At 50.1% G+C, this 27,844-nt stretch overlaps 2 protein-coding genes across 6 annotated transcripts; one reads left to right on the top strand and one right to left on the bottom strand.

Annotated features, from left to right (window-relative positions):
• Window positions 1-667: 667 nt before the first annotated feature.
• On the top strand, window positions 668-19,798 carry PHC1 (polyhomeotic homolog 1). 2 transcript variants are annotated; one of them, XM_049822030.1, is made up of 15 exons: window positions 668-720; window positions 4,574-4,730; window positions 5,346-5,456; window positions 6,787-6,864; window positions 7,647-7,796; window positions 8,756-8,911; window positions 10,026-10,524; window positions 10,830-11,590; window positions 13,768-13,915; window positions 14,025-14,233; window positions 14,838-14,952; window positions 15,536-15,644; window positions 16,321-16,471; window positions 17,078-17,309; window positions 17,633-19,798. In XM_049822030.1, the coding sequence occupies exons 2-15, from the start codon at window positions 4,617-4,619 to the stop codon at window positions 17,785-17,787; spliced, it is 2,988 nt and encodes a 995-aa protein (XP_049677987.1). In that variant the 5' UTR covers window positions 668-720; window positions 4,574-4,616; the 3' UTR covers window positions 17,788-19,798. The 2 variants fall into 2 exon arrangements, with proteins under 2 accessions (XP_049677987.1, XP_049677988.1); XM_049822031.1 differs by lacking the exon at window positions 668-720 and adding an exon at window positions 2,385-2,425.
• A 148-nt stretch (window positions 19,799-19,946) lies between these two features.
• Window positions 19,947-25,937, bottom strand: M6PR (mannose-6-phosphate receptor, cation dependent). 4 transcript variants are annotated; one of them, XM_049822037.1, is made up of 8 exons: window positions 25,720-25,937; window positions 25,315-25,393; window positions 24,207-24,380; window positions 23,807-23,979; window positions 23,607-23,716; window positions 23,268-23,398; window positions 22,619-22,745; window positions 19,947-22,020 (listed from the first exon to the last, which is right to left on the bottom strand). In XM_049822037.1, exons 3-8 carry the CDS (start codon window positions 24,377-24,379, stop codon window positions 21,898-21,900), a joined length of 837 nt encoding a protein of 278 aa, XP_049677994.1. In that variant the 5' UTR covers window position 24,380; window positions 25,315-25,393; window positions 25,720-25,937; the 3' UTR covers window positions 19,947-21,897. The 4 variants fall into 4 exon arrangements, with proteins under 4 accessions (XP_049677994.1, XP_049677995.1, XP_049677996.1 ...); XM_049822038.1 differs by having other exon boundaries at window positions 25,817-25,915; XM_049822039.1 differs by lacking the exon at window positions 25,315-25,393 and having other exon boundaries at window positions 25,817-25,921.
• Window positions 25,938-27,844: the final 1,907 nt, after the last annotated feature.

The raw sequence follows: 27,844 nt of genomic DNA, 5'->3' as shown, positions 1-27,844 counted from the left end.
CGGCAGGGCAGGGCCGGGTGTGTGAGCGGGGTGGGCCCCGGAGGCCCCTCTCCCGGTCCCGGTCCCGAACCCGCGTACCAGAGGGTTCGCGGCTGCCGTCACCAGGGCAACGGCAAGCGGCGCTAGGGGGAGGGGGTCACGTGCCCGGAAGCGCCTCGAGGGAGGAAGTGACGGAGCGGCGGGGAGCCCCAGAGGCCAACATTTTAAAAAAAAAAAAAAAAAAAAAAAGAGGGGGCGGAACCGGCCGGGGCGCGGCGCGCGCGCGTGGGCCCCGCCCCCGCCGCCCCGCGCCAAGCCCCCCCCCCCCCGCCCCCGCCCTCCCCTCTCCCCGCCCCCCCTCCTTCACACACACACCCCCACCCCCCCCACCCCCCCCCCCGCTCCGGGGCTGCACTGCCAGGCCGCGGCCGGGCCGGGCCCGCCGGGAGCCGCCGCGAGGTAACGCCCCCGGCCCCGCCCTCCCCCCCCAACAACGGGGCCCCCGGGCACCGCCCCGCCCCGCCCCGCCCGGCCGGGGCCCGGCCTGGCTGCCCGCGCGCGGGGGGCGTGTCAGGCGGCGGCGGCCCCGGGGCTCCGCTAACGCCGGCAGCGCGGGGCCCCTCGGGGCGGTGTGCGGGGGCTGCCGGCGGGGCAGGGCGGCGGGGGAGGAAGAGGAGGGCGAGGGCGGCGGCGTTGGCGTTGCTGCGGGAGCGGAGCGGAGCCGCGCCGCGGCGGCTGCAGGTGAGGCCGGGCCCGGGGCGCGGGTCGGCCGCGGCGGGGAAGAGTTCCCCGGGGACGGGCTGGAAGTTGACAGCGGCGGCGGAGCAGCCATTGTCTGCCCGGCCCGGCCCCCGGAGGCAGCGGCCGGGAACAACTCCCACCCCCCCCCCCCCCCCCCCCCGCCTCCCACCACCACCCTCCCGCCTCCCGGGCAGCCGCCGCCGCTCCCCAACAACCCCCGGCCGCCGCCGTTAAAGACGCGCCTTTCTCGATCTCCCCGCGGCGAGCATCCTGCGGCGGATCCCCGCCTCCCGCCGCGGCGGGGCTTGCCCGCAGCGGGCAGGGGCGGCAGCACGGTCGCTGTCGGCTTAACTTTGCCGCCGGAGTTGCCGCGGTGGGGGGGAGCCGGCGGGGCGGGGGTCCCCCGCGGCGCTGGAGGGTGGCACCGACTGGTGCTGCCGCTTCCAGAGCATCCCGGAGCAGAGTTAAACGTGTCCCGGCGGTTTCACGCCTCTTGCTTGCGTAGCTCGGAGACGGTGCCGTAGAAAACTGCAGGAGCAGAGCGAGGAGCGTGCTGCAGTCCCGGTTGCTCGTTTTTCTTCCCCAAACCAGCCTGTGGCAATCGTTACCTGTTCGCTCGAGTCGGTTTCTCAAGGGCGAAGCCGCAAAAACCGGTCGTAAGGTTAGAAAATGTTCTGCGCCGGCAGTGACGTGCCGGGGGGAATGGATGGGGTGGGAGGGTGAGCGAGTGAAAACTTTTCTGCCTCCTCCCTAGAGCCCGGCGACCGGAGGAGACGTTTGCTCGGACTCTCCCGCTCTTCTCGCGCTTGAGAAAGGTCGGGAACTCGCAGACGGAGCCACCTGGGATGTTGTCGGTGCGCGCTGAGATCGGCAGCGTGGGTTACGCTGCGGGCTGGCCCGTGTTCTCGGGCTCGGACTGCTCCGGGAGCTGGTTTTCTGCCCGCCTTTCTGCTGCGCTGTCATCCCTGCCCTGGTGTTCGTAGGGCCTGGTATCCGTCCGTGTCTGCTTTTGAGGGGTGCAGTTCTAGCTGTTGTTCAAAGGCTAATTTCTAGTAATGGCCACAGCGATACCTTGGGCGGTTTGGATTGGTTTGTTGTTGGTTTGTTGGGTTTTTTTACATTTGCGAGGTGAGTTGGTTAACTCAATCTTTTGGAAAACCTGTGGTTTAATCATTCGTAGTAGGTTATCCATCTCATGGAGCAGCTAGCTGAACCAAGCGATCTGATAGCCGGGTGATCGCTAGATCTTTGTGAGAGGAGGGTGCTGGAAGATGCCCTCGGAGGAGGGGAGAGGGTGTAGTCCGAGCTATTTTGTGCGGGAATAGCCTGTGTTTGGATCGCATTACACTAACATGGAGCTGCATCCTTAGATGAACTTGCCTGGGGAAATACTGCGCCTTTTCACTTTTGTGTTTGGAAAGGGTTTTGCTGGATAACCCTGCTTGCTGCGACTGACTTAAAATTCTTACCGCCCTTCCGCAAAGGGAGAGAGTACACTTCTCTATCCATGCCCCCCACAGGTCTTTTGCCTACACAGAGACCAAAATTCTTTGAGGCCTCTCATCCCAGAGGTGTTTCGGTAGGATTCTGTTTGTGCTAGGATCTGATTTTAAGATCTCGATGCTCTTTACTGAGGAAGCACAGATTGGTGGAGCGGAGCACCAAGCCAGAAGCCAGGTTTCTCCTTCTGGTGCAGCTGTTGAGGGTAAGGGTATGTGCTGCAGCTCAGCTGAACCTTAGTTACCTTCTTTTCCCTCTCACTGGCACTTGTGGCATCAAAAGTGAGCTAATTCAACTCGCTGATCTGGCAGAAAATGATGTTTAGGGCAGCTTTTCTGCAAAGTTGTCAAGCTGATCTAGTGAGCACTAGAAGCGAGGTAAATGCTGGGAGGAACCTGCACGGGGGGAGGTTGAAGGTGGGTGAGGGCACAGAAATTGTCTCCTAATGGTAGCTGAGCTACTAGATAACCCGCTGTAATATGTGTAGCTTCACTCTGAGTTGCATTTTAACCCCATCTGAAGTACTTAATTTACTTACCATAGTTTGTTTCTTTAAGAAAGTCTGTATTTTCTCCCTTCTCAATTTATTTATTTTCAGGCTTCATTTACTTTTTGTGGAGCTGCCCCCTGGGGAAGATCTTTAAGGCGATTGCCTTCTCCAGAGCTTTTATATTCTAGAGAGGCTTATTGACCAACTCTTTCTAGCTGTAATAGAGTTGTGCCTGAAGACAGTAATGGCCAGTTAGGAGGGGGTGCCTCTCAGTTGAGAAGATGACTGCAGGGCACAATTGCCGACAGCCAAAGGCAGTGTTGGATTAGCAGGGAGATGCCTGGGCAGGACTTGAGGGCAGAGGCAAAGATGTGCGGGAAAGATGGGACTGGAGCAGCAGCTAGCTGCTTGTCAATTATAGAATTTTCCAGATTTTGAAGAGCAGGTTTGGAGCAGCAGTTCCCTGATTTAGCCAGCCATCCTCTGCAGTGGTAATGCTGTTGCCATACTTTAAAGTCATCTGCTGCCCTTAACACCGTTCCAGAATTTAAAAAGTTGTCTGGTTGACACTATTGTTGCACCTCCTTTTCTGCTGCGCCGGTCTGTTTGTTTACGCACCTGGAAAAAGTTGTGTTTGGTTAAGGCTGTGAAGCTCGAAATCTCTGGATTTGGAAAGGTCTAGATACAGTGGCTGTGCTGGTGGTGTGGGATCCTGGAAGCCTAGGGGTCTCATTTAGCACTCTCTCAGATATGTTGCAGCGGAGCCAGCTGGTGTTTTGGAAACAAACAGGCTGTCAGTGATACTGAGACTATCAGAAGCATTTTTTTTTTTTTAATCTTACATGGAATGATATCCTTCTAAAAAAGTCATTTTTGCAGTGGAATCTGTTGAATAATCAGTTTTGCTCTTTCCCTTTTCTGACTCTAACCCCGTTACTCCCTGTGTAGCCCATGTTCCTTGCTGCAGGGAAGTCCCTGATCATCCCAATGCGCATTACTCTTCTGCTAAGCACTGTCTTCAGTCTCACTTCTCTTCCTCTTGACTGATGAAAGCCTACTCCAGTCCTTTCTCAGTCCTGTGGTTCACTGCAGCTCATCCTTCTGCTGTTGAAAGATCTCTCTGGCTCTGCATGACCTCTTTAGCAGCTTTCCCCTCGCAAGTGTTGCCAGTGAACCCTTCATCCACTCCGCTTCTGACTCTGTTCCTCCTGAAAGCAACTTGCCACCACAAATACCAGCTTCCAGTCTAATGTTCAAGTTACATGATCTGCCAGGAACAAGAAGTAGCTGGAAAGGTCCATGTGATGAGAGAAAGAAAGAAACAGTCGAGGGCTGGGGACTAAACTGGGAGAAGGAGGGACTGGGTTGGTATATCTGCAAGCAGGGCAGCGGAGTTGTGGGATAATTATACCTCTTGTGCAACTGGAGGAAGAGAGGATCAGAAGTTGCCAAGTGCAGTGGGAGACTGGAAGCACAGTGCAGTTCTCCTCGCTTCACTAGCCTCTCTTGAAGGAGAGGTGATCAGGTCTGTAACCAAATGATTGTCTGAATGAGCTGCAGCTGCTCCTTCACTCTGCTGCCTTTTTAAGAGTTCAGGATGCTGTAGCTTCCAACTGGGGCATGGCAATAAAAACATGAGAATGTGCGCGTTACATTTCTGACTGTGGTAATAAAAGATTTAAACCACAAGTATAATTTCTGGGTGATTTCAGAACCCTGGCATCCCCGGTCCCCTGTGATGGAGCAAAGCTGTGCGAGGAGCCTGGTACTGGGATATTCCAGTAAAAAAAGGCGACGTAATGCGGTGAAATATGGTTTGGTTCTTTCTCTAGCCTGACTTAGTTTCCAATTCTCTCGATGTAGGTCTGGAGTCCCTCTCAGCCTGAGCTCCTGGGATCCTGTCACCATGGAGACTGAAAGTGAGCAGAACTCCAGCTCCACCAGCGGGAGCTCCAGTTCTGGAGGAAGCACCCGTCCTCAGATATCGCAGATGTCTCTCTATGAGCGACAGGCAGTACAGGTGAGAAGCGGTTATGTTCTGGGGTGGCATGTGCATCAGTGGAAGGTGGTGGTGAGCCCTTTCGTGTTCCTCTGAGTTGTTGTGCCTTAAGGTGGGAGCATGCTCGAAGGGCTGTCGTGTTTTCAGATTTAGAAATTCTTGTGCTAGGCCCAATATTTGGTTCCTGTAGCCTGATACTGTGCTTCATGTTTTATAGGTTACTCCTCCGGGGTCCAGCCTCTTAGATTTAATCTGTACTGTGATCCAATAGGTTGATTTTAGCATGCTGTTCTAGAGCAAGTCATTCAGTTTATCATCCCAGTTCCTCTCTACAGTGTATATCCTCCATATACATACTATACTGGAACACTTGTCTGCCTGCTTGAGCACACACATCCCCAAATTCCTGGAGTTTATTAAAGTGTTGCAAGTGTGCTTCCCGCTGTCCTGGAATACACCTGTGATTCAGTCCGTTTGTAGCTGTGCTATGTATTTTGATGTGCTAATCTAGTGACTTTGCTTTTTTCATGGGGTCTAGGGATGGTCTCACGGCTGTTATTTATTTCTTCATTGCTCTCTCTAATCACATTTCAAGGGCACACTATTTTTGACAATTGGGTTTTCCTCTTTCTCTAGGCCCTGCAGGCACTCCAGAGACAGCCCAATGCAGCCCAGTATTTTCATCAGTTTATGCTCCAGCAGCAGCTTAACAGTGCCCAGCTTCACAGCCTGGCTGCTGTCCAGCAGGTGAGTTACCAGCGGAGAGAAGGAGAGGAATTGGATCGTTCTCTGGGGAAGATCCAGAGATTCTCTCTTTATACAGTGACTTGTGCACCAAGGTCGTCCTGATCCAACATGAGACAATGAGTCCCTAAACACATTGTTTAAAGCTAATACAAACAGCTAGTAAACTGGAAGCCTGATGCAAAGATTCACTTGGGTTTCAGGGACAGAGCAGGGGAATATAAAATTTAGCATCCCCATCAGGAAACTTGCACTTCAGAGGCCTATGACTAGACCCTGCACCTTCTTTAAATAAAAGATGGGCGCTTAAATCAGCAGTGGATGCAGTAGTGTTTAAAAACTGTATTAAAGTGAAGCATGGATTGTTACTTGTCTGAGAATAAACATGGTCTTGTGTGCCTGAAATTTCACATGGTATCCTCTGAATTTTCTGTCTTGAAACTTAGTAGCCCGTGTTTTCTTTACCAGTTACTAGCAAGAGGGATCTGGGGTAGATCTTGTCCAGCCAGGAGGGTGTTTCTTTAACTGAGATATGTTTATACAAATTGAGATATTTTATGATGAGTAATTGTTGAGCAACTTTGCTCGCCTACCAGACTTTATCATCAGTTGAAGATGGATTATGTGTGATGAGAATACAGTTCAGTCTGTGTAACAATAGCTCTCTCCTCCTTGGCTGTTAGTCCAGGATTTACTTGTTCTCAAAATCCCTACCTGCAGTTTTATAGCATAGAGGGAATAGAATCCTCTCACCAGTTTTGCACAAATCTTAGTTATAAAACTAACTACACTTGTACAGTGGAATTCCCATGGGATCATGGGGGGTGGGGTGGAAATCTGCCAATATTTACATTCCTCCACGAACCATATGTGCTGTAATCTGAAATTTGTTACTCGGAGTGCTATCATTGCGTTGTTACTAAACTGCCTGACTAGCCCAGCAAATTGCTAATATTGCGGGGAACATCTGGCTGTTAACAGTGGATTGCAGCATCAGGATGAGGGTTGCAGTGTGTAGTGTGACAAGCTGGGGCAACAGTAGGGTATGTACCCGTGGGTGGAAGGACTGGAGGTCATGGACTGTAAGGGTCTGTTGTCCGCTGCCTTGGGTAGTAAATAGGGCTGAACTGGTTGGGGAAGAGGACGTACCTTCCTGAGTTGCTGCACCTGATTTGTAGGGCACGGCAGAGATTTGTAGTGGTTAGGTTGTGCTCCTGTTCTCAGGAGTGGGAGAAAATGATGATGGGACTAGGTGTTCCAACAAAGCTAAATATTTGGGCTGGATTGAAAAGTTTGTTCCAGATACTCACTTCTGTTTCAATCCCTCTTGCAGGCTACAATTGCAGCCAGCAGACAGGCCAGCTCCCCCAACACCAGCACCCCGCAACAGACCACCACCACCCAGGCCTCTGTAAGTAACTGCTCCCTCACACACATATCAAAGCCTCCCTCCCACCCCCCACCTTGTTCCTTCTCTTCTTTGTCTGTTAGGAAGGCACTCAGCCAGGGAAACACAGCTTCTAAGAATGCTGGGAATCCACAAGATGCAGACAACTTTGAGGATTTGGGGTGCTATTATTATTGGCGGGGGGGGGGGGGGGGGTTGAGACCAGAGACCAGAGAAAGTTTCTGAGTGGGAGAGGGCTCTTAGCTGGAAAGGTAGACACTGATCTCTCTTTGCTGAGGCTTTGGGGATATGTCGTCATGGATTAGAAAAGGGTCAGGACTTCTGAGAAGGAGATGGAGTTGTGAGCAGCTTGAAATGGGATGCATTTTTTTTTCTTGGGTAGAGTTTGTTGAGTGAGAGGAAGTCTGGTTTTGTAGCGAGTATTGAGGAACTGGGATTTGTTCAGAGCATAGGTGAGTTGGTAGGGTGGAGATTACTTTGTGGGTTTTTTTTCTTTGACTTGAGAGGCTGGAGAAAATGATGTATTTCTTTTGGATCTCTTACTGCAGTTGCATGCTAACAGTGATATTCGGGCTCAGCATACAAATGAGGTTAGCATCCAGGGCTTTGGCTAGTTTAGATTGTGTAGCCTCTAAGACAAGAACTTTTTTCTTCTTGGTGCCCTGTGGGATACAGGGAAAAACTGTAAAATGTCTGTTCTGGCGGTACCCCAGTAAGTGAATTTGTACTTCTTTTCTTTGCCTCTGTCTCTTCATATACCATTTGGGGCTTTTCTCTGTTTTAAGATCAACCTAGCCACCACATCAGCTGCTCAGCTGATCAGTCGGTCACAGAGCGTGAGTTCCCCCAGCGCCACGACACTGACGCAGTCTGTGCTTCTTGGGAATACCACCTCACCACCTCTCAACCAGTCACAGGCCCAGATGTATCTCCGGGTAAGAGACGTGTACGCAAAATGTGTCTTGACCATGAGCCCCGCTTTGTAGCCGCTTCAGTGTTTCACTGCTTGGGATTACCAACACCTTTGGACTAACCGTAGCTTTAAGGAAGAGGCACTATATTTTAAATTCAGATGGGGAAGCTCTTGTCCCTGAAACCATGAGTTTGACTCTGGGCTCAGCTTTTGAGAGTAGATGAGCTTTGTATTGTGTGGCTCAGGTGAGATCGTTAAGAACCATATTTGTCTTTGCTCTGCATAGATGTTAAAGATCCCATGGCACTTCTCACTAGAGTGTAAATGTGAAATATATGTCCTAGACTCGAATATAGCTCACAGAAAAAAAGCTACTCTTCTGGTTCAATGCTGGAACAGATATATGGTGAATTACTTTCTTCTACCACTGCTGAGCTCAGGGACATAAGTCAGAACTCAAGTAAGTCTAGAAGCATAAATCAACATGAACAAATACGGCATCCTTCTAATTGCTTTGAAGTGCTGCTAAATAGAAAACATTAGGCTTGACTATATAGTCAGGCTGGGGTTTGGTTACCTACCTGAAAAATATTTTCTGTGTCTCAGTTGACTTTAGATACAGATTGCAATACCCTTCTTTTCAAGCAACCCTTGTGTTGGATGTATGTCTTTTATCACTGTTTCTCTACCAGTGCCAGATACACATCTGAAAATTCAATGATACCCCAGTCTTTAGCCAGCCTTGGGCAGTCTGTGGGAGTTGGCCCAGGCCCATGTTTGATAGAAGAGTGCTTGTTTCCATAAGGAAACTGTTCCCAGTTTCCTGCTCCCGAGGGTTATGTTCAGCGTTAAACAGTTTTGCAGCGTGTGACATTGCAGCCCAGTGTTGCTTTGTAACTTGTTTGCTTGTCGTTCGCTGTCTGTCTTTCTCTCTTTCCCTCCGTTCCTTTCATTCCACATCACCTGACCCTCCCTCAACAGCCCCAGCTGGGGAACCTGTTGCAGGTAAACCGGACCTTGGGCCGCAATGTGCCTCTTGCCTCCCAACTCATCCTGATGCCCAACGGGGCTGTGGCCGCTGTCCAGCAGGAGGTACCACCCACTCAGTCTCCTGGGGTCCATGCAGACACAGACCAGGTCAGTGACACCCCCTCCCACAGTCCTCCCCTTCCCCTGCTCTCCATCACCCCGCACTCTGCTCTTTGTCTCCAGCCGTCCCTGTATAGCAGCTTAGCTCTATTTTATCCCCAACCTGTGTCCCTGTGCAGGCAGGAGATTCTCTTCTCTCTTGCCACCATTTTTTCATGTTTGCTTTTTGCCTCCAGCGATTGGATTAATTTCTGCTTAAAATTTCTGGGGTGAGCCCCATGCTGTATCAATCCCATCTTCACAGTTTCTCAGTTGTCCTTGTGTGAAAAGAATCGTTGAGTTCTATGTCCAGTTTTCAGCCACTCTGCAATGAAGACTCTTTGCCAGCGGTAGTATTCCTTCACCCAGTTGGTTTGTTGTTGTAAAGATGCCAAAGACCGAACAGGCCACAAGGTCTTAGCTCCTGCATTCGTCTATAAGTAATTCTCCAGATCAGGGAGCTGCCATGGCTTCCCATTTTCCTTGTCCTATCCCAGTCATTCTTGGGGTTTCCAGTTACTTCATATTTTTCTTGTCTGGAGCACTTTCTTTGAAGGAAAGTCAGCCATGATCTGACACTGCATTTGGTTGGAGGAGGAGTAAATACGGAGGATGGCAGCACCAAAATGCAGAGGGAACTGGTGAAATCAGAAGGGCTGCAGACCATGAGTAGATCTGTGAGCCTGCTGAGTGGAAAGCCCTGCACGGGGGGAGGAAGCAGGTGGCAGAAAAATTGAAAAGGAATGAAGACTGGTCTTTTAAAGGGGTATCTCAGTGCTTTTAGAGCTGTGCTAAACTGGGTCCTACCAGTGTAAAGGCACGGCAGGCAGGTCCGAAGGCTGTCCCATGCCTTGGAGAATGGCGGTGTCCTCATGTGCTGTTCAGAAAGTGCCACAAGATCTTTAACTTCCATCAGAGATGGGGCAGGAGGGAGTTCAGGATAATGTGTTTCCTGGGGAGGAGCACGCCTGAGCTTTGCCCTGCAGTGTTGGCCAGCTCTGCACGTGAGACTTGATCTTAGCCTGCATCCCAGTAGAGCCTGTTGTTTATGCGTTCTCTGTCGAACTTCCAGCAAGTAACGTACATAAAATGAACAGATTCTGTTTTGTCTATGCATTTGTAGGTGCAGAACTTGGCTGTGAGGAGCCAGCAGACCTCGGCCACTAACGCCCAGCTCCAAGGCTCCGCTCAGAAGGCAGCTCTGCCAGGAAGCTCCCAGGCTTCGGGCTTACCGCAGGCCACCGGCACGGGCCAGACCTTGGCAGTGGCTCAGGCCTCCTCCGGCAGCGCAGGCCAGTCCCTCAACTTGAGCCAGGGGTCAGCAGGCAGCAACGGTGTCTCCGGAGGGGTGGTGGCAAGTGGTGGGAGCCAGACCTCAACGGGATTGAGCCAGACCTCCTCGGCAGGCACCACTGGCAGTTGCCAAAGGAAAGGCACGGGGGTGGTTCAGCCGTTACCGGTAGCAGCTGCCCAGGCCGTGACCGTCAGCCAGGGAAGCCAGACGGAGACAGAGAATGCAGCCACAAAGAAGGGCGAAACGGACAGTGGCGGACAGCAAACGGTGGGCATGAACCTGACCAGGACTGCTACACCAGCACCCAGCCAGACGTTGATCAGCTCAGGTAAGCGCAGACCTGTTCCTTCTCTTCGAGCCCACTGGGCTTTCGCAAGAGTGCCATTGGTTTTCCAGCACGCGTCCCAGCCTCTGGGCTCCCGGGGGGCTTGTCTCCGGGGACTATCCCTCTCTATTAGCAAGAGAAGTTGATTTAGCCCCTCACATCCTCTGCCAGTGAGCTGTCAGTCATTTTGGTGCTTAATGACTCAAACCAGTGCAGCGGCTGCCTGCCTTGTTTTTGTTGTTGCTGTTCCCAGCTGCACTGTTGCTAACTTTTGCGCTCTCCTCTTTTCCCACTCTGTGCTTGTATAGCCACCTATACGCAGATCCAGCCACACTCGCTGATCCAGCAGCAGCAGCAGATCCACCTGCAGAAGCAGGTGGTGATCCAGCAGCAGATCGCCATTCATCACCAGCAGCAGTTCCAGCACCGCCAGTCCCAGCTCCTCCACACAGCCACCCATCTCCAGCTGGCCCAACAGCAGCAACAGCAGCAAGCACCATCTCTGACCCAACAGCAGCAGCAAGCTCAACCTCCGCAGCAGCAGGCTCCACCTCAAAACCAGCAGCAGGCTCAGACCCTCGTGGTGCAGCCTATGTTGCAGTCCCAGCCACAGCCTGTGCAGCTCCAGCAGGACAGTTCTTGCCAGCCAGCCACCAAGTCACCTGTTCCAATACAGTCAAAATCTCTGGTCACCCCCATCAAACCACCTCAGCTTGGGCCTGCCAAAATGTCAGCAGCCCAGCAGCCTCCACCGCACATCCCAGTACAGGTGGTGGGTACTCGGCAGCAGGGCTCAGGCCAAGCCCAAGCACTGGGTTTGGCTCAGATTGCTGCAGCTGTGCCGACATCCCGGGGAATGCCAGCTGTGGTCCAGCCTGTTTCCCAAGCCCATGCTGCTTCCCCGTCATCATCTACAGCTCCAGCATCCTCACAGGAAGCTCCTCCTCTCACCACAGGGGTGAATTTGGCACAAGTTCAAGGCACAGCCCACATGGTGAAGAGCCCAGCCTCCTCTCCAGTTGTGGCTCAGATGCCAGCAGCATTCTACATGCAGTCTGTCCAGTTGCCAGTAAGTGATACCATTGAGAAGGAGAATAGCATATGGATTCTCTTTGTTCATTCCTAGGACACCAATCGCAGTCCAGGCCCAGGTCAGTGGGATGGGATGGGTAAAGGGTTTGGGTAAAGGGATGTGGAGACTTTTTCCTCTCAAAAACACTAATTCCAGTCCAACCCTTGGGGCTACTGACTACAAGCATTTCTCTTCCACATTACCATTCAAAGGCTTGCATGAAGTAAATAGGTGAGACTCGGACCCTGCCCCATATGGAGTAGGTGTCCACATCACATACTAAATATCACATTTAACAATGTGGTGCCGGGTGACCACCAAGCTGCTCTTTTGCTCCCCCTTCACAACAGGACAGGGGGAGAAAAATACAATGAAAAGTTCGTGGGTCCCGATAAGAGCAGGGAGATCACTTACCAATTACTGTCACAGGCAAAACAAACTCTTTTTATGGAAATTAATTTAAGTTATTGCCAATTAATCAGAGTAGGATAATGACAAATAAGAACAAATCTAAAAAACACCCTTCTCCAATTCCTCACAGGCTGAACTTCACTCCTGACTCCTCTACCTCCTCCCCCTGAGCAGTGCAGGAGGATGGGGAATGGGGTTGTGGTCAGTTCATAACGTTTTGTCTCTGCTGATGCTTCCTCCTCATGCTTTTCCCTTGCTGCAGCGTGGGATCCCTCCCATGGGATACAGTTCTTCTCCAACACGAGTCCTTCCCACAGGCTGCAGTTCTTCATGAACTGCTCCAGTGTGGGCCCTTTCCATGGGCTGCAGTCCTTCAGACACAGACTGCTCCAGCGTGGGTCCCCCCTGCGGTCACAAGTCCTGCCAGAAAACCTGCTCCAGCGTGGGCTCCTCTCTGCAGGGCTACAGGTCCTGCCAGGAGCCTGCTTCAGTGTGGGCTGGCTCTCCAGGAGGTCACAGCTTCCTTCAGGGTACATCCACCTGCTCTGGCGTGGGGTCCTCCATGGGCTGCAGGTGGAGATCTGCTCCCCCGTGGAGCTCCCTGGGCTGCAGACGGACAGCCTGCCTCACCATGGTCTTCCCCACCATGGGCTGCAGGGGAATCTCTGCTCCGGCACCTGGAGCATCTCCTCCCCTCCTTCTGCACTGACCTGGGGGTCTGCAGAGTTGTGTCTCTCACATATTCTCACTTCTCTTTTGCAGCTGCTGTTGCACAGTATTTTTTACCCTTTCTTAAATATATTATCACAGAGGTGCTGCCAGTGTCGCTGATGGGCTCGGCCTTGGCCAGTGGCAGGTCTGTCTTGGCTCTGTCTGACATGGGGGAAGCTTCTGGTGTCTTCTCACAGAAGTCACCCCTGCAGCCCCCCTGCTACCAAAACCTAGCCACATAAACCCAATACAAACAATAACTGGCCTCCTTGTTGTCTCTCTCAGGAGAGAGATGAGAGCTCAGTGGCCCATGGAGACTGACCCCCCCCCTCTCCTCACTAGGTATGGAGACCTCCGGGTCAGAGACCCCTTGGTGTATGGTACCAGCTACTGACTCTAGGCCTCAGGATCCCCTAGCAACAGGCTATGCAGAGGAAAACAAAGATGGCTCATGTTCCATGGGCCTTGTCCATGCTGCTGTGACTTGTCCAGCTAGGGCCTGCCTAACTCCAGCACTTTGCCAGCTCAGATATCCTTAGCCAGTTCCTGAGACTGTTTCTAAACTCTGGCTGCTTCTTCAGGAAGGTGTCACAGGATTTGTCTGACTTTTAGAGCGGTGGGACAATTCTGCTCTCATCCAACATGTGTCCCCTACTCTTTGACTGTCCTTCATTGCAACTGATCTGATTTAGCCAAAAGCCTGTTTGGAAGCTGCTGGGTGACTGCCATTCCATTTCTTTCTTCCTGGAATAATCCTTTGAAGTTTACACAGTGACTTGATATTATATCAATGTATCAACATGAAATGGGACACCAGATCCTGGCCATAGTGGTATGGTAGTGAGTTTGCTGAAGTTTTGCTCCCTGCTAGGCAAATGCTCTGAAGTAGAGGTATGTACTGTGAGGGAGCTAGAGGCATCTCCAGGAGAAGGAACCAGGCTGGAAATTAAATACGATGGAGAAGGATGCATCTTACTTTTGCCTTCGATCTGTCTTGTTCTTTGCTTTGGAGCTCTTCTCTCCGCTTACGTGTTCTTTTTTTATTCACACAGGGCAAGTCTCAGACCTTAGCGGTAAAGCGGAAGGCAGAGTCAGAGGAGGAGAAGGAGGAGTCGCCCAGTGTCACTGCACTGCTGCCTGCCAGGTCCTCTCCTGTGACAGACAGCCCCAAAAACATAGAGGAGAAGAGTGGCCTTGGAGGTGAGGTACAAAGGAGAGCTCTGCTTGTGTGTGCTAATGATCTGATCTCGTATTCCATTTGAAGTAGATGGAGCAAAGGTAAATGACTCTTGTGCTGTTACCTTTCCAGACAAATCTGATTCTGCTGCCATTGCAACCTCAAATACCCCCTCAAGTGAAGGAGCATCAGTCACCCCCACCTCTGCTCCCACCCCAAACCTGGCAATGGTGTCACGTCAGATGGGAGACTCCAAACCCCCACAAGCCATCGTCAAGCCCCAGATCCTCACACACATCATTGAAGGCTTTGTCATCCAGGAAGGAGCAGAGCCCTTTCCGGTAGGGATTCTCTGCTGCGGGAGAAGGAGGTGTAGCACTGTCTTGGGAGGGTGGTGGGCTTCCGTCTTTGAGACAGGAGTTTCTTTCCCCATATTCCAACTCAGCATTTTAGCCTGAGTCACAGACAGTGAAGAGGAAGGGAAATGAGGGAGGTCTCATGGACGAAGCAAGGCATTAAGTGGTGGCATTAAAGAGAATGGGTTGGAAGGAGTAAAACAAGTGTGATGGGAACCGTTTTCACCAGTAGTCCCCAAAGCAATCATTTATGCAGGAATTGTAAGAAGGTTCTTCTCTCTGATTTTTAGTAGGGAAAGATGCATTGTATTTTGAACAAGCAGCAAGTGAAGTTAAAGCAAATAAGGGGAAATGCGGTTACATGGAATTGCAGGATATTCAAGGCAGATAGTATTTGGTGATCTTTGAATGAACTGCCAAGCTCGTGAGTCAGGAGGGAGTAACAACTTTGTTCAGCATCTCTCCTTCCCTAGTAGGCAGAGGGATTCTTCTGAGCTGTAATAAGGTATAAACAGCACATACCTTGCAGAAGGTGGTGGACACAGAGAATCCTTTACTGATGGGCCCAACTCTTTCTCTTCCTGTCCAGGTGGGTTGTTCTCAGCTGCTGAAAGAATCTGAGAAACCGCTGCAGGGAGAGGCTCCTTCTGGCCAGAGTGAAAACCTGTCCAGCAATTCTCCGGGAGGGGACAGTGCTTCTATGGGTGAGTTTCAGCACCAGGAAGCCTATCTAGTGTTACTGAAAGTGTCTGCTCTTTGATACTGTATTACTAACTTTATACATTATGAACTTATATCTCTTCCTACCTTCCTGCTAACTTCTTAGAGACTCAAGCTATGGACCTAGGATCTCCTTTTCTTGAGTGCCAGAAGACAATACTTTGTTGTTGATATGATCTAACACACCCTGTGTCGGTAGTTAAGCAGGAGAATCTGAATGATACTTGTCTCTAATGAATCTGAAGGCTGCAAAGGATATGTGAACACAGCAGAGAGTACAGTGATGGAGATTTCCCCTGCAGCCTTGTAGGGTATGAGGGATATGCTGGTTTTTGCTTGTTCAGCGAAATGGTACTGACAAGGAGAAATAAACTGCTCTGTTCAGTATCCTGGGGTCCTAATTAGCTTCTGCCTCTCCCCAGCTTCTTCACCAGGCTAACTGCTTAGTATATTCAGTAGAGAATAGTGCTTGGAATCTGTCTGCTCAGAAGAAGAGTAGTGGAATGGGGAATCATTGTGTGTGATCTGCTTCAGATCATCAACTGGTGTGTATCTCTATCTCACTAGAGCTTGATAAGAAGGCAAACTTGCTGAAGTGTGAATACTGTGGGAAGTATGCCCCAGCAACCCAGTTCCGTGGTTCCAAGAGGTTCTGTTCCATGACCTGTGCTAAAAGGTAATAATGGCAAGACATAATCTTCCTTTCCTCTGACTACACATTCTCTCATACTGAGCATGTGCCCCTTCTCCAGATAGTGTACAACACTTCAGTACATCTGAACATCCCTCCATGGGATGCACTGGCCACAGAGATCCTTTAGGACTCTAAATGATTTGTGAATGCTTCTAGGTGTGGAGAGGTGAATGCTGTGTTGAGTGCAAACAGGATTGCTGACTTGCTCAGAAAATGAAGTGGGAAGAGGGAAGTTCTGGGGCTCCAAAGAACCTCTCTTCAGTCAAATGTACATTTGACTGACTAAACGAATGCATACTAGTAGCTGTCTGCTGCATTGGAACTAGGCAAAGACACAAGGGAGCATTGGGCAAGAAACCTGGGGAGAAGTTAGACTAGTCATTTCTGCTTCCTATTGATAGCAGAGTGCTTGTTATGGGTCTTTTTTCCCTTAGGGGAATGACTTAATTGACCCTTCAGATGTTAGATCAAGACTCTGGTGTCCAAATATTGCTTGTGTCAGAAGTCTGGACTGGTTCCTTCCAAGGGGAAGTCTTAGAAGGAGGAGGAACAGAACTTGATGGTAAAGAGGAGTTTTATCCCCATCTGGAGCAAGGAGGAGCAGTAGGTTTAGATAGTTGCTGTTTCCTAACTGCTGCTCTGCTTCTACTTTCTTGAGGTACAATGTCAGCTGCAGCCATCAGTTTCGGCTGCAGAGGAAGAAGATGAAGGAATTCCAGGAAGCTAACTATGCTCGTGTGCGCCGAAGGGGACCACGGCGCAGCAGCTCTGAAATTGCTCGAACAAAGATCCAGGGCAAGCGCCACAGGGTAAGGACATAGTCTTGTCTGCCTCTGTCAAGGCAGGTCTCAGTGTAATGGTTGTCACTGCTGGATGTACCACTTTCTCACAGTGGATGTAGTTGTGCAGGACATGCCAAGTGCACACTGACACATTTGTTACACAAGGCACAGTGAGCTGTTCTAATCCCTCATCGACTGCAGAAAGTGTAGTCGCATTTGTATTTGTTCTGTTCACTCTCTGTTTGCTCCCGCCTGTGTCTTGGAGGTCTCAGTGAGTGAGATCAGCTGACAGCCTTGGTAGAAAACAATCCACTTTTCCCGTTTGATTAGCATTCTTCCACATGAATGATTTGAATCGGATTATAGAAGAATCAGATGAGCTTCAACACTGATGTGAGGAAGAGGAATGGACTGGGGGAGGATGGGGAGAAGGAAGACGAAGGGAGGCGAGAGTAGTCTCCCCTTTCTGGCATCAGGGAGCACTTATGTCAGCTGCCCCTGGACCAACGGCCTTGGACTTGTCCCAGACTGTTGAGTCAACTTCTGCTGTTCCTAATGTCTTGTTTTGCACCTAGTAATTGTGAATTTCTTACAAAACACCTTTTGTTTTCTTTCTTTCCTATGGGCTTGTAGGGCCAGGAAGACTCAAGTCGAGGCTCTGATAACTCCAGCTATGATGAAGCTTTGTCCCCTACATCTCCAGGACCCCTGTCAGTAAGGGCCAGTCATGGAGAGAGGGACCTGGCAAACTCTAGCATGGCCCCACCTACCCCAGATCTACATGGCATCAACCCCGTCTTCCTGTCCAGCAATCCCAGTCGTTGGAGTGTGGAGGAAGTGTATGAGTTCATTGCATCACTGCAAGGTGAAGGTCCTCTCCTGCACTCCTGTGATCCAGTAGCATGGGGAAATTTGTTGGCTCTCTTTCTAGAAAGAAAGTCACGTCCGTGGTGCCTACTGCTTTTATTGTACGTCTGGACGTGTTTCTGAATTGGAGCAGGCCATACAGATGGGTGACTTGTACTTCTCAAGTAGCCTGTGTCCTTGGGCAGACTGTGGAGTAGAGTGGGGAGGTGGGAGGTGGCTAGATTTCTAGCTTGCTTTCTGTACCTGCCAGAGGCCCAGAGTGGGAACGAGGCGGGTGCCCACGGCACGTCTGTTTCTCAGTACTGTTTTTCGGTTTCACAGGGTGCCAGGAAATTGCTGAGGAATTTCGGTCACAGGAAATTGATGGCCAGGCCCTGTTGCTTCTGAAGGAGGAACACCTCATGAGTGCCATGAACATCAAGCTGGGACCAGCTCTCAAGATCTGTGCCAAGATCAATGTCCTCAAGGAGACCTAACAGCTCTGAAGCCAGAGGTCTCACTTTTGCTCTGACCCCAGGGCAGCTGCCAGCTTTGGAGCATCCTGCTGGGGCAGGGAAGAATGGGACAGTCCCCTGTGGTCTTGCATTCAAGAAGAATGAGAAGGAATTTAACTGATTGAAACTGCCATGCACAAGCCCATGTCTTGGTCTCTTAATGGTGCTACAAGGGGGAGGAAAACTCCCACCTGGGGCCTTGAAACATCTTTCCTTCTTCCTGATTTTGAATATGCCTCTCCCGTATACCCCATGAAGATGTGAAGGGGACCTCTTTCTGTCATAGCAGACTTCTGAAAGGGAACTGCCTTTGCCCCTTTTTGCTACAGCAGGTCTGCTAGATATTAGTTTTGAATCTCACTGTGCCAGAAATTGAGGCATAGGAAGAGCTGGCCCCACATGGACTTTGGGAGCAGCTGTGCTTGGGGCATTTAGGAAGGGGAACTAGTAAATTCCAAGTGACAGAGGTGGACAAACCAGGAATTTGAGCAAAAGGGGCTGCTGCTGTTCCACTCTTAAAAAAAAATACCTAGGCTGCTCACGAACAGGGTTTAATAGCCATTCCAGCATGCATACCAAACTTGAAGGCTCATGGCAAAAGGAGCTGCCTTAGCTTTACTATCTCCTGTAGAGATGCGGAGTGAAGACAAAGTATTGTGGCAGCTATTCACTCCAGATGCTCCTCTCTGAACCAGTCAGAGGAGGATTTATCCTGAGTACTTATGACAAAGTGATGGGAAAATCAATGGGATGGGGGATTGTCTTGCATTACGGAACCCTGCAGCACTAGGTTTGTCTCCCTATTGTGCTAGGGCATAATTTATAGATCCAAAGCAGTCTCCAGAAGCGCCAAGGCTCTTCATAAAATGGGCTGAGGTTTTGGGGTTTTTGTGTTCTCTTATCAGTTTGTATTTTTTTTGTGTCTGTTGTCATTATCCTCAGGAGAGCTTATGGGACAAAGTTTAAGCTGGCAGAATTGTTATCGCCTGCCTCAGGCTCTTTTTTTTTTTTTTTTTTTTTTTGGTGTAAAACAAATATTTCTTTTCCTCAGTTAAAAAAAAACCACAAACAACCAAAACACCCTCCAACAAGTGAATACTAATCTTTGAATGCTACTTCTCCTTTCTAAGGGGTAGCATTCTGTTATAGGCTGAGTCTCTCCCTTTCAGCCTCTCCAGGTCTGGGGTTTTTTGTAAGCATCAAATGTGGTATTCTGAAGTTTTGTAACCAGATTGCCAAAGGTGGAAACCTGGGCAGAATTCTGCTCTTCCAGAAGCACCTCTGCTTCAAACAAACAGGCAAAAAAACCTGAAGAAATTACACAAAGCATGAAGAGGTAAGTGTCCCCTAGAGCCAAATACCTGAATGCAAAATAATTTTTATAAACCATGTGTCTCAGCTTTTCTGTTTTCAGAAGTTTCATGTGAATGTTTGAGTGAGACCTTAAGATCGATCTGGGTAGAAAGCACCTACTGTTGCAGGAAAGCTGTAGTGGCATGGGAGGAGGCCTAAATGGCATAGGTAGGAAAACATTAGAGATCTTGGAATGGGCTTTTTATTGACCCATGTTAGAAAAAGAGAGGAGGGAAAGTGCTTAGAAGATGGATAAAACATGCCAGCAGCTTCCTAGTCTTAACTGTACTGTTGAATCTCACCTTAATGGCATCCTTGTTCCTGTAAGAGAAGACTTCTGAGGCTTCTTGAATGAAAACAGGCCCAGAGGAAGCTGCCCATGCTTGCACCCTGATAACACTATTTGGTCTGATGTAATTTGGGGGCAGAGAAGGGAGACGTTAGAATCTCTAACGGCAATCAGCAGAGGAAGGCCCATAAACCATTTTATCCTTAGCAGGGCTGGGTGTGCTAAAACTCCTGTTTAGTTTGATGCTTGGCAGGGTAGGCGGGCAGCTAGCCTGCCTACGTTATACTAGCTACTTCTGAGGACCAGATTTTATTTCAGTCAAATGGGAAGGCTTCACTTCTTCATTTCATGTTCAATGTTCTTAATAAAAAAAAAAAAAAAAAAATGCTTGTTCAGGCTTTGCAGGTCTGGCTGCTTTTTAACCCCCCTCCCCAACCTGAACATTAACTAGTGTTTGAAAAGTACAACCTTCATCAAAAAGTTACTTTTGATTTTTATTGTTGCAGAAAAATACAGAGCATAGGAATCTTTCCCCATTCATAACTACCTGAGCTTTTAAAGTTTCAGTTTTGAAAGATGTGTATATCCCTCCTGAGGCTCTAAGGGAACTGGAGTGATACAAGGTGACAGCAAAAAACACATACTAACAAGAAGAGATCCAGTCCTGGCAAGCATAGTTCAGGCACAAGCCACCGCACACAAAACCCTTCACCTAAGTAAGGTGCTCTGGCACCAAAGAAAGCTCCTGTTAAATCAGCACAATGCTTCACCAGGTTTTTTTGTCATTTTATTTTTGAAAGTTGTGTTTTGTACAAAAAAAATTACCTTAAACACCACCATGAAAAACAGTAACAACAGACTTAGTGACTTCCTATTTTTTCCCATGTTATGAGAAAGATTGAGACCATAACAAAAGTCAAAGAAAGCAGGAATTGTTTGCCCACTCAAAACCCAGCAAGAAAGCAGGGTCACCCCTTTTCCTTCAGTGTCACTGTTCAGACTGCTTTGGCAGTATTAAAAATACACAAACCTTGTCCGTACTCTGCTGTTAGTAGTGGCTTGCTTATTCACAGTCTCTGCCCTCAAGACTGAGGACAGTTCTCTGCCAGTCTACAGTAGGGCAGAATGGGATTGCTTGGAGTGTAGGCCCTCACATAAAAAGCAGTTAGGAATCAAGGTGCCAAGTTCCTGAAGGTTCCCATTAAGTCTTACAACTCAGTTGTACCTGCTTTTCACTAGGGCCCCAGGAGAAGGTCTCCCTCACTCCCAGCCAGTAGCACTACATTAAGTACCATCTGCACAGGGCAAGTGTCTTAAGAGCAGTCTGCACCATGCTTAAGGGGACAGTGATTTATGAAAGCTGACCCTGTAAGTACAAGAGTCCCTTATGCAGTGTTTAATGTGTTTTCATTCTTACCCTTGGCTTCTATGGTTCCTTTTTTATAAAAATAAATTCTGGTAGCTTCACGGGAAAACCCTCTGCCAAATAAGGAACTCTCGGAGAGCATGAAATCACAATGCTGACAGCGACTGAGCTGTGTGGGCAATCACCTAGGGAAGCTTGTAACAGAACTCAAGTGGAAGCTACCTATCTCATTTTGCCTTGGTATCAGTTGCAGTTTCAGCAAATGTTCCCTTTACTTAGCAGCACATCATTTCCTTTTGCTTCTCAATGATTGAGAAGACTGAGACAATATTCTGACTGAACTGGAAAGTCATGAGACCGTATTTAACTCCTATAGTTTTTTAGCATTGCCCCTCTCCAGTCTGAGAGGATGGCATGCATCCCTTTACATCTGTTGAAGGAAACTGGTGTGTACTCTTCAATGTATTGCCAGTAGGAAAAGAAAAGGCTGCAGAGGTGCTAATGCCTCTTCCTCCCCCCCAGAGCCTGGCATAGAGTGCTCTGTGCAGGTTGTGTTGGCAGAAACAGCGCATAACAGTGCAGAAGCTAGAAAAGCCAAAAATGCATTCAAAGAAAAATAATTCCAGTGTCTTACAGATCCTGTAAATCCTAGGGGAGAAAAAAAAAAGACACAAAAGATCCCTCCTACAGTCTCAGCTGTTTTAACCCATGGCCTCCTTTTCCTTTCCCTTTCTGCATCCATCCATGGCCCTTTTTTCCTCTCAGTGATTCATCTCCCATTCCTGCTCAGTGCTGAACACTCATATTGCTTTCTTGCTGTCTTCTACTCAACTCTCAGCACTTTCCCCACCCAGCTCTGCCCCATTTTTTAAAAACCTAAACCAGCATTATATTCATAAGACATGCCATCAGGGACCAGTGCTGTTTGCACCCAGAGGCATCCATGGGACTTGACACACCAGAGACAGCAAAAGCAAATAGTGTAAAGAAAATCAGAAGTGAGAGAAGGAGAACTGGCTAGGAGGCACCCAGCTAAACAAGCACTGGGGAGATGGGGAGAAAAGAACTCAGTGTTGAAAGCCTATCACATTGGTAGCAAGTGGTCATCCCGTTCTTCTGATTCCTCACCAAGCTGGTCATCACCTACACCACGGTATGCAGCTGGTGCGTTTCGAGGCTTAGATCGGCAGACAAAGTCACAGCCATCCTACAAGCACAGGATATTGCACTGGAATCAGACTGTATGCAGTTGACTCAGCACCCAAAGCAAGGCAGCTTCTGTGATTTCTCTTCTGCTAAGAGATTAATGGCTAACCCTGTGCTATCTTGGGCAGGTCCCCAAAACTTGTCTTGACAAGAGAAGCACACATACAGACATCCTACTCAGTCTTGAAAGCTCTGGGTGTACTGATTAACAGTATGCAGCAATATCAGGCTGAGACAAGCGTGGAGGATAAATGGCACTGCCTACGGTGATCGAGGAAGGGTTTCAGGCAGTCAGACATGAACATTCCACAGTCTCTAGCTTAATGTTCCTACCTGGAAAGTGTTAACCACTAACGAGCATGTGTTCTAGTTTGTTATGTAGCAGTTGCAGGGTGTCAGCAGGAAATCAGTCTCAGCAAGGATTCAAAACTAGAGTACTCAAGAAAAATAAAACAGATATCCCCTTCTTCTGCCTCAAGGTATGCTACTGTGGTGGTAGGTCTACCCAAGAGACATAGTCCATGATGACAAGGCAGGTGCTATTTTCTCCTGTCCTAACTTATGGGCCAGGCTGAGAATATACAGGGATTTTCACTCACCGCCACTAAATTGCCCAGATCTTGCCAGAAGGCAAAGTGGGGAAACTGCTCCATTCCCTTTGCTCCCACTACAAGGCGCTGGTAGAGGAACCCACCAATGATGTAGACTGCAATCAGTGAAGCAAACCTAGAGGGCAGAATTAAAAATCAAAGCTGAGGAAATCCTATAGACAACCTCTTCCGAGCCAGCTACCTGCCTCAGATTGGTATTGGAGCAAGTAGCTGAGCACCACTCAAGAACGGAGCTAGAAACAGAGACCAGACCAGAAAAGCTCCCCAAAATATTGATCAGCAGCACTACATGAAGTAGTGCCTCTAAGCACAAACACAGAAAATGAGTCAAGACTCCTGGTCTGAATTCCCAGCTCTGGCAAAGAGCTGTTGTACAATTTTAGGAAGTCATGTCTTCCATGTTTCAGTGCACTTGTCTGTAAACTATGAAGGAGGATGTCTACAGGGAACAGAGCGGTTCTGCGGCATCATGCCTCGAGCAAGAGCTTTTGTCCGAAAAACTCAAGAGGCAAAGTAACATCTAACAGTGGCTGTGGATAGATATATACAATCATCTAGTCTAGTACAGCATTTGCTATGTTTCTAAATGGCACTGGAAATTATGGCCCAGACATGAACAGCTCTTCTGATGACTCACGTGATCAGTAGAATGGAGCCGACACTGAGGTGGGAATCCTCAGCTGGACATGCCACATTGCTGTCCATCTCAAAGAGGTAGAAACACTCCTGCTCCTTTTCCCGCTCTTCTGAAATAATGCTGAATGAACTCTGCAATTTGGGAGAAACTAAGTCATGTGAAAATACGCCCAGGCATGCTGAACTTCACCAGAAGACAGTTTTATCACTGTTGGTGCAGCTAGGCAACAGACACTGGAGGACAGAAGAAAACCTTGGTGCCTCCTCAAAGCCCTTCCACTTACAAACAACTGTTTGTCTGGCAGCCTCCTGCTCCTCTCCCACCTCACGTGTCACTCACCGCTGTAACTCCCCGCTTGCAAGAAATCATTATCACAGCTCTTCTCTTCTCACCGCTGCAGTGCCTACCATATGAATCACCTCCTTTATAAATCAGCATGATCCAGTCACCTGCCAAGAGAGAAACAATATAGGCTGCAAATCCGGATCAGGAGGCAAAAGGCAGATACTGAGTAAGAAAAGTAATGAGTGGAATCTTACTTCCATTGAAGACCTGAGTTTCATTGATTCTTCCTATCACTGTGGTCTTTCCATTCTGTCTATCTGTTTGCACCAGGCCACCAAAATCGTGCAAGGTGCTGTTGACCTCCCTGCACACCCTGAAATGGTAGACGTAGTTTTCTGTTTTGCCTTTCTCCACAGTCACGTTAAACCTGCAGCAGGGAGAGGACAGGACAGACAGCCCATAGGATTACAAAGAACAAGGCTCAGAGCAGCGGACACTCGAGACTTGGAAGCCAGTCACAGCCCATACTAAAGGCGAAACCCATTCTGCAGTCTGGCCCCAAATCTTCCCCTCCCCTTGGCCTAAGGGTAAGTGCTGTGCAGCCCCGAGGCCTGCAGGGTATTATACCGAGGCCTGCAGGGTATTATACCGTACCTCATTTGGCTCAGGGGCTCTAGTTTCTTCAGCAGGGCTCTTTCCATTTGCGACTCGCTGCTTTCATCGCCAATCACATCACAGCTCCTCTCATTCGACTGTTGAGCCCCTACACCCACAGTAAGGGCCATAAAGAATACCAGCACAGCAGAGGTATGGCAAAGTGATGACATCCTGGACACACACCACAGAGAACACAGAGGATTAACTGTTTCAGGCCCCTGCAAACTAACTTCAGGGTCACGGAGTCAATGATTGGCCACCTCCTCAGTCCCGACCACAAAAAAGGACAAGTCAAAATCTAGAAACATCTCACAGTTCCCAAGAGACACTAAATCTGAACCTCTTGCATAGACAAAGACAATTCACCAGGCTGATCTGGGATTCTTTTCCAAATTTTGCCTCAGGACCACAAAAAGTTTTGCTGCTGAGCACATTAATTAGCATTGATTCAGCCAGAGCAGAGCCCAGCAGGCTGACCGCTGGAGTAAGTTTTCAGGCATAAGCCATTGTTCGTTATCGCATTGCACTGAGAAGCCAGTCAGTAGAAAATGATTTACCAGGTCTCTAATCAATCCTCTTTGCAGCTCTCATGTGAAGAGCTTGCAGGGAAAAGCAACTGTGATTAGTCAGGCTCTGTTTGTTCAAGTGCCTTAATCTTAATAATTATAATTGTGTTATCTTTCTAGCGCTACTTTAGCTGAGAATCTGAAAGTGTTTAATAATGCTAAGCTGCAACTTCACAGAACAGTTTTCTTCTGTTTACATGGGGAAGAAGGGAAGGAGGAAACTGAGATGTCCTATGTAAGATCCAACCGATGAGGCGGTAACAAAGATAATAATGAAATCCAGAAGATTTGGCTTTCTGGGTCACCCTAAAATCGCGTATGAAACATTCAGTGATTGCACCAGCCAACCACAGTGGCGCAACAGAAATCTGCTTCTCCCGCCGCAGATTTCAGTAAAGCTCCAGATGCTGGCAGAAGGCAACCCCCAATCAAATAAGCACTTGGCTGCAGCTAGACAGACAGCCTGCTAGAGGAACAGCCTGTTTTGCTGAACCTAACGATTACCCCCAACCCCTGCGGAGCCCATCGCCACAGCTTACGCCTGCCAAGCCAGCTCTCTGATCGCCGCGGCGCTCGGCTGCGAGTACGACGAGGTCAGATATGCTGAAATGAGGAAGCCTGTGACACAAGAACTCGTGATTCGTCTCTCACAAGACCAAAAGCAGAACCCTGCCTGCCCTTCGCACCAACCACGGCTTCTCCGGGCAGCTTACCGGCGAACGCTTCGCTCGCACACAGCCTGAGGTAAAAAGCGCCGTTTTCTCCCTCCTTGGCCGGTTACCGCTCCGGGCTGCCGCTGCCTCAGCCGAGGCCCAGCGCCGGGACCGAGCCGCCCGCCCGGGGTAGGGAGCACTGTTGCCCCCCCCCCGCGGTGGCCTCGGTGCCCGCCCTCCCTCCCTGCCGCCCGCTCCGCCGGCCGGAGCCCAACCCGCCGCCGCACCCACCTGCTGCCGCACCGGCCCCGCCCGCCGCGCCACGCCGCCCGGCCTCCCTCCCTCGCCGCGCACGGCCTCCCCTAGAGAAGAGGGATCCGGCGCTCACGGGAGTCCCATGCTGCGCGCCCGGCGGTGACGGGGCGGCCCGGGGGCCGCAGGCGCGGACGGCACCGGCCTCCTCCGCCGTCCCGGCCGGCTCCTCTCGCCCGCCCCGTGAACCGGAAGCAGGAAGGGCGCGGCGGAACTGGCGCTCTCCGCCAATGGGAACCCGGGGGCCTCCGGGATGGCCGCGCCCGCTAGCGATTCCTCAACGAATGAGGAGCGGCGGTGGGAAGGGGCGGCTTCTAAAGCCTTAAAGGAGGGCGGCTCCGGAGCCCGCCTCCCTCCTCTTCTCCCTCCAATGGGCGGTCAAAAAAGGCGCGAAAGTCCCGCCTCCCCTCGCTTCTCCTCCAATGAACGATGAAGGCCAGCCGAAGGCAGCCCCGTAGCGGTCTAACCCCTCCCACCCGACAGCCACGGCGGAGCGCGGCTCGAGGCGGGAGCCGCTCGCCCAATGGCGGAGAAGCACTGCCGCTCGCCCCGCCCCTCGCCCCGCCCTCCCGGCAGCCGTGAGGCGGGCCGGCGCCGCTCGGCGAGGGCCCGTCCGAAAAATCGACTAATGCCGGCGCTTTGTCACTTTTTCCACCTTGAAGCCGAACCTCTGGCCCGCACAGAGGTGCGGAGGACCTGCAGACAGGCGACCGCGTCGGTAACGGCGAAAGGCTTCCCGGCGCCACCGAGCCCTTGCCCGCCTTCCCCCTCGCTCCCTCAGTCGAAGGCAGCAGTAGGCCATCGCTGCCCTCGGGCCTTGCCCCCCCCCCCCCCCCCGCCACGTACCTCCAGAGTGACTTCTTGTCAAACCAGCAAGGGAGACCATTGCTTATAAAACTGCTGTGTGGCCTTGATCTTCCTGGGTTTGTCCCCGCCTGACATAACTCTTTTGTTATACTTGGGAATAAAGGTATCTCCTCCGGCTTCTGCAAGTTTCAGCACTGCAGAGGAATTCCAGGTCCAGCTGGTCATGCGCAAGGTTGGTGGAGTTGAGCATCTTGGGTGTGATTAATAAAGCTATAAATGATGTGAGACTGGCCTATTTAAAGGACACGTCTCTTCTTAAGTCAAGCCCCCGCTGTGACAGTAAGAGAGTCTGCTTTCTAGGGCTCTGTTATTGGAAGGGACGGATGTTCTTTGCCAGAGCTCTGAGGCTTTTGCATCTTTTAGTTAAGAAAGAAATGCTGGATTTAGGGAACTTGTCGACATGCTAGAGAAGCCACTTGTTTGAGAGGAGTTTGGGAGGCTTCCCTGCAGTATGCTGCTTCAGTAGCGAGGAACTGGGAAGGAGCACTGCTGGCTCCTGGAAAACTGATCAATTTAGTCCTGCTGTGATTTGTGTCCTACTGCTGATTCCACTGGGAGTATGGCACAGACATCTCAGCTGCAGAAGTCAGGTTTATTTATATTCACACTGAGCTATTAACTGTGTGTTGCCTGTATACCTCCTACGGTGCAATCACTTCCTCTCTATTTCCTGTCCAATCTAAGAATTCAACTCATTGCTGATACTCAAGAGAAAATGGTAAAGCACATCAAAACAGAGCTCTTGATTCTTCCCCACCAGCCTTCAGTTCTCCACTTGTCCACAAATAACATCGTCCTTGTGATCACACTGGCCCTGCAGGCAGCCTGCAGTGCCGTTGGCCACAGCCTTTTCCCCTTGGTCTGGGCACTTAAACTGTCTGAATCTTGTTGGTTTCTTTCCAGCCCCACAGATTATATTCCCAGCTAAGCTCTCATCATGCCTATAGCAAATTCTCCCTCTCTGGGCCTGACAGATCTCTTCAGACTTCTCTAATATCCATTCAAAGCATTTGGGAGAGACTTTCCTCCTCTTGTGTCACTCTGCTGTCTTCTGCCTTACCCTTCCTTTCAAGTACAGACTCCCTGTCTTGCTGTCTACAGGCCCTACCTAGGATTGGAAGGAAACTTGTGGGTGCCACCCTTAGAGGCAAGTGTGTGAAAGAGGAATTTGCAGATCCAATCCCTGCCTTTCCAGATATGTGCATTGTAACAAATTGGCTACAACACTTTGTATCAA

This window comes from Accipiter gentilis, chromosome 18, assembly GCF_929443795.1.
Source record: "Accipiter gentilis chromosome 18, bAccGen1.1, whole genome shotgun sequence".
NCBI classification, from domain to species: Eukaryota; Metazoa; Chordata; class Aves; order Accipitriformes; family Accipitridae; genus Astur; species Astur gentilis.
This window is presented reverse-complemented; position numbering and strand designations above follow the sequence as displayed.

What these genes read in the sequence shown, in the direction of transcription:
- PHC1 (XM_049822030.1), top strand. Translation starts at nt 4,617, where the DNA reads ATGGAGACTGAAAGTGAGCAGAACTCCAGCTCCACCAGCGGGAGCTCC. An exon ending in AGGCCCAGATGTATCTCCGG is followed by an intron (nt 7,797 to 8,755) that starts GTAAGAGACGTG and finishes CTCCCTCAACAG; the next exon opens with CCCCAGCTGGGGAACCTGTT. An exon ending in CCAGACGTTGATCAGCTCAG is followed by an intron (nt 10,525 to 10,829) that starts GTAAGCGCAGAC and finishes GTGCTTGTATAG; the next exon opens with CCACCTATACGCAGATCCAG.
- M6PR (XM_049822039.1), bottom strand. An exon ending in GGCTCCATTCTACTGATCAC is followed by an intron (nt 22,746 to 23,267) that starts GTGAGTCATCAG and finishes TCTGCCCTCTAG; the next exon opens with GTTTGCTTCACTGATTGCAG. An exon ending in ATCTGGGCAATTTAGTGGCG is followed by an intron (nt 22,021 to 22,618) that starts GTGAGTGAAAAT and finishes CTGTGCTTGTAG; the next exon opens with GATGGCTGTGACTTTGTCTG.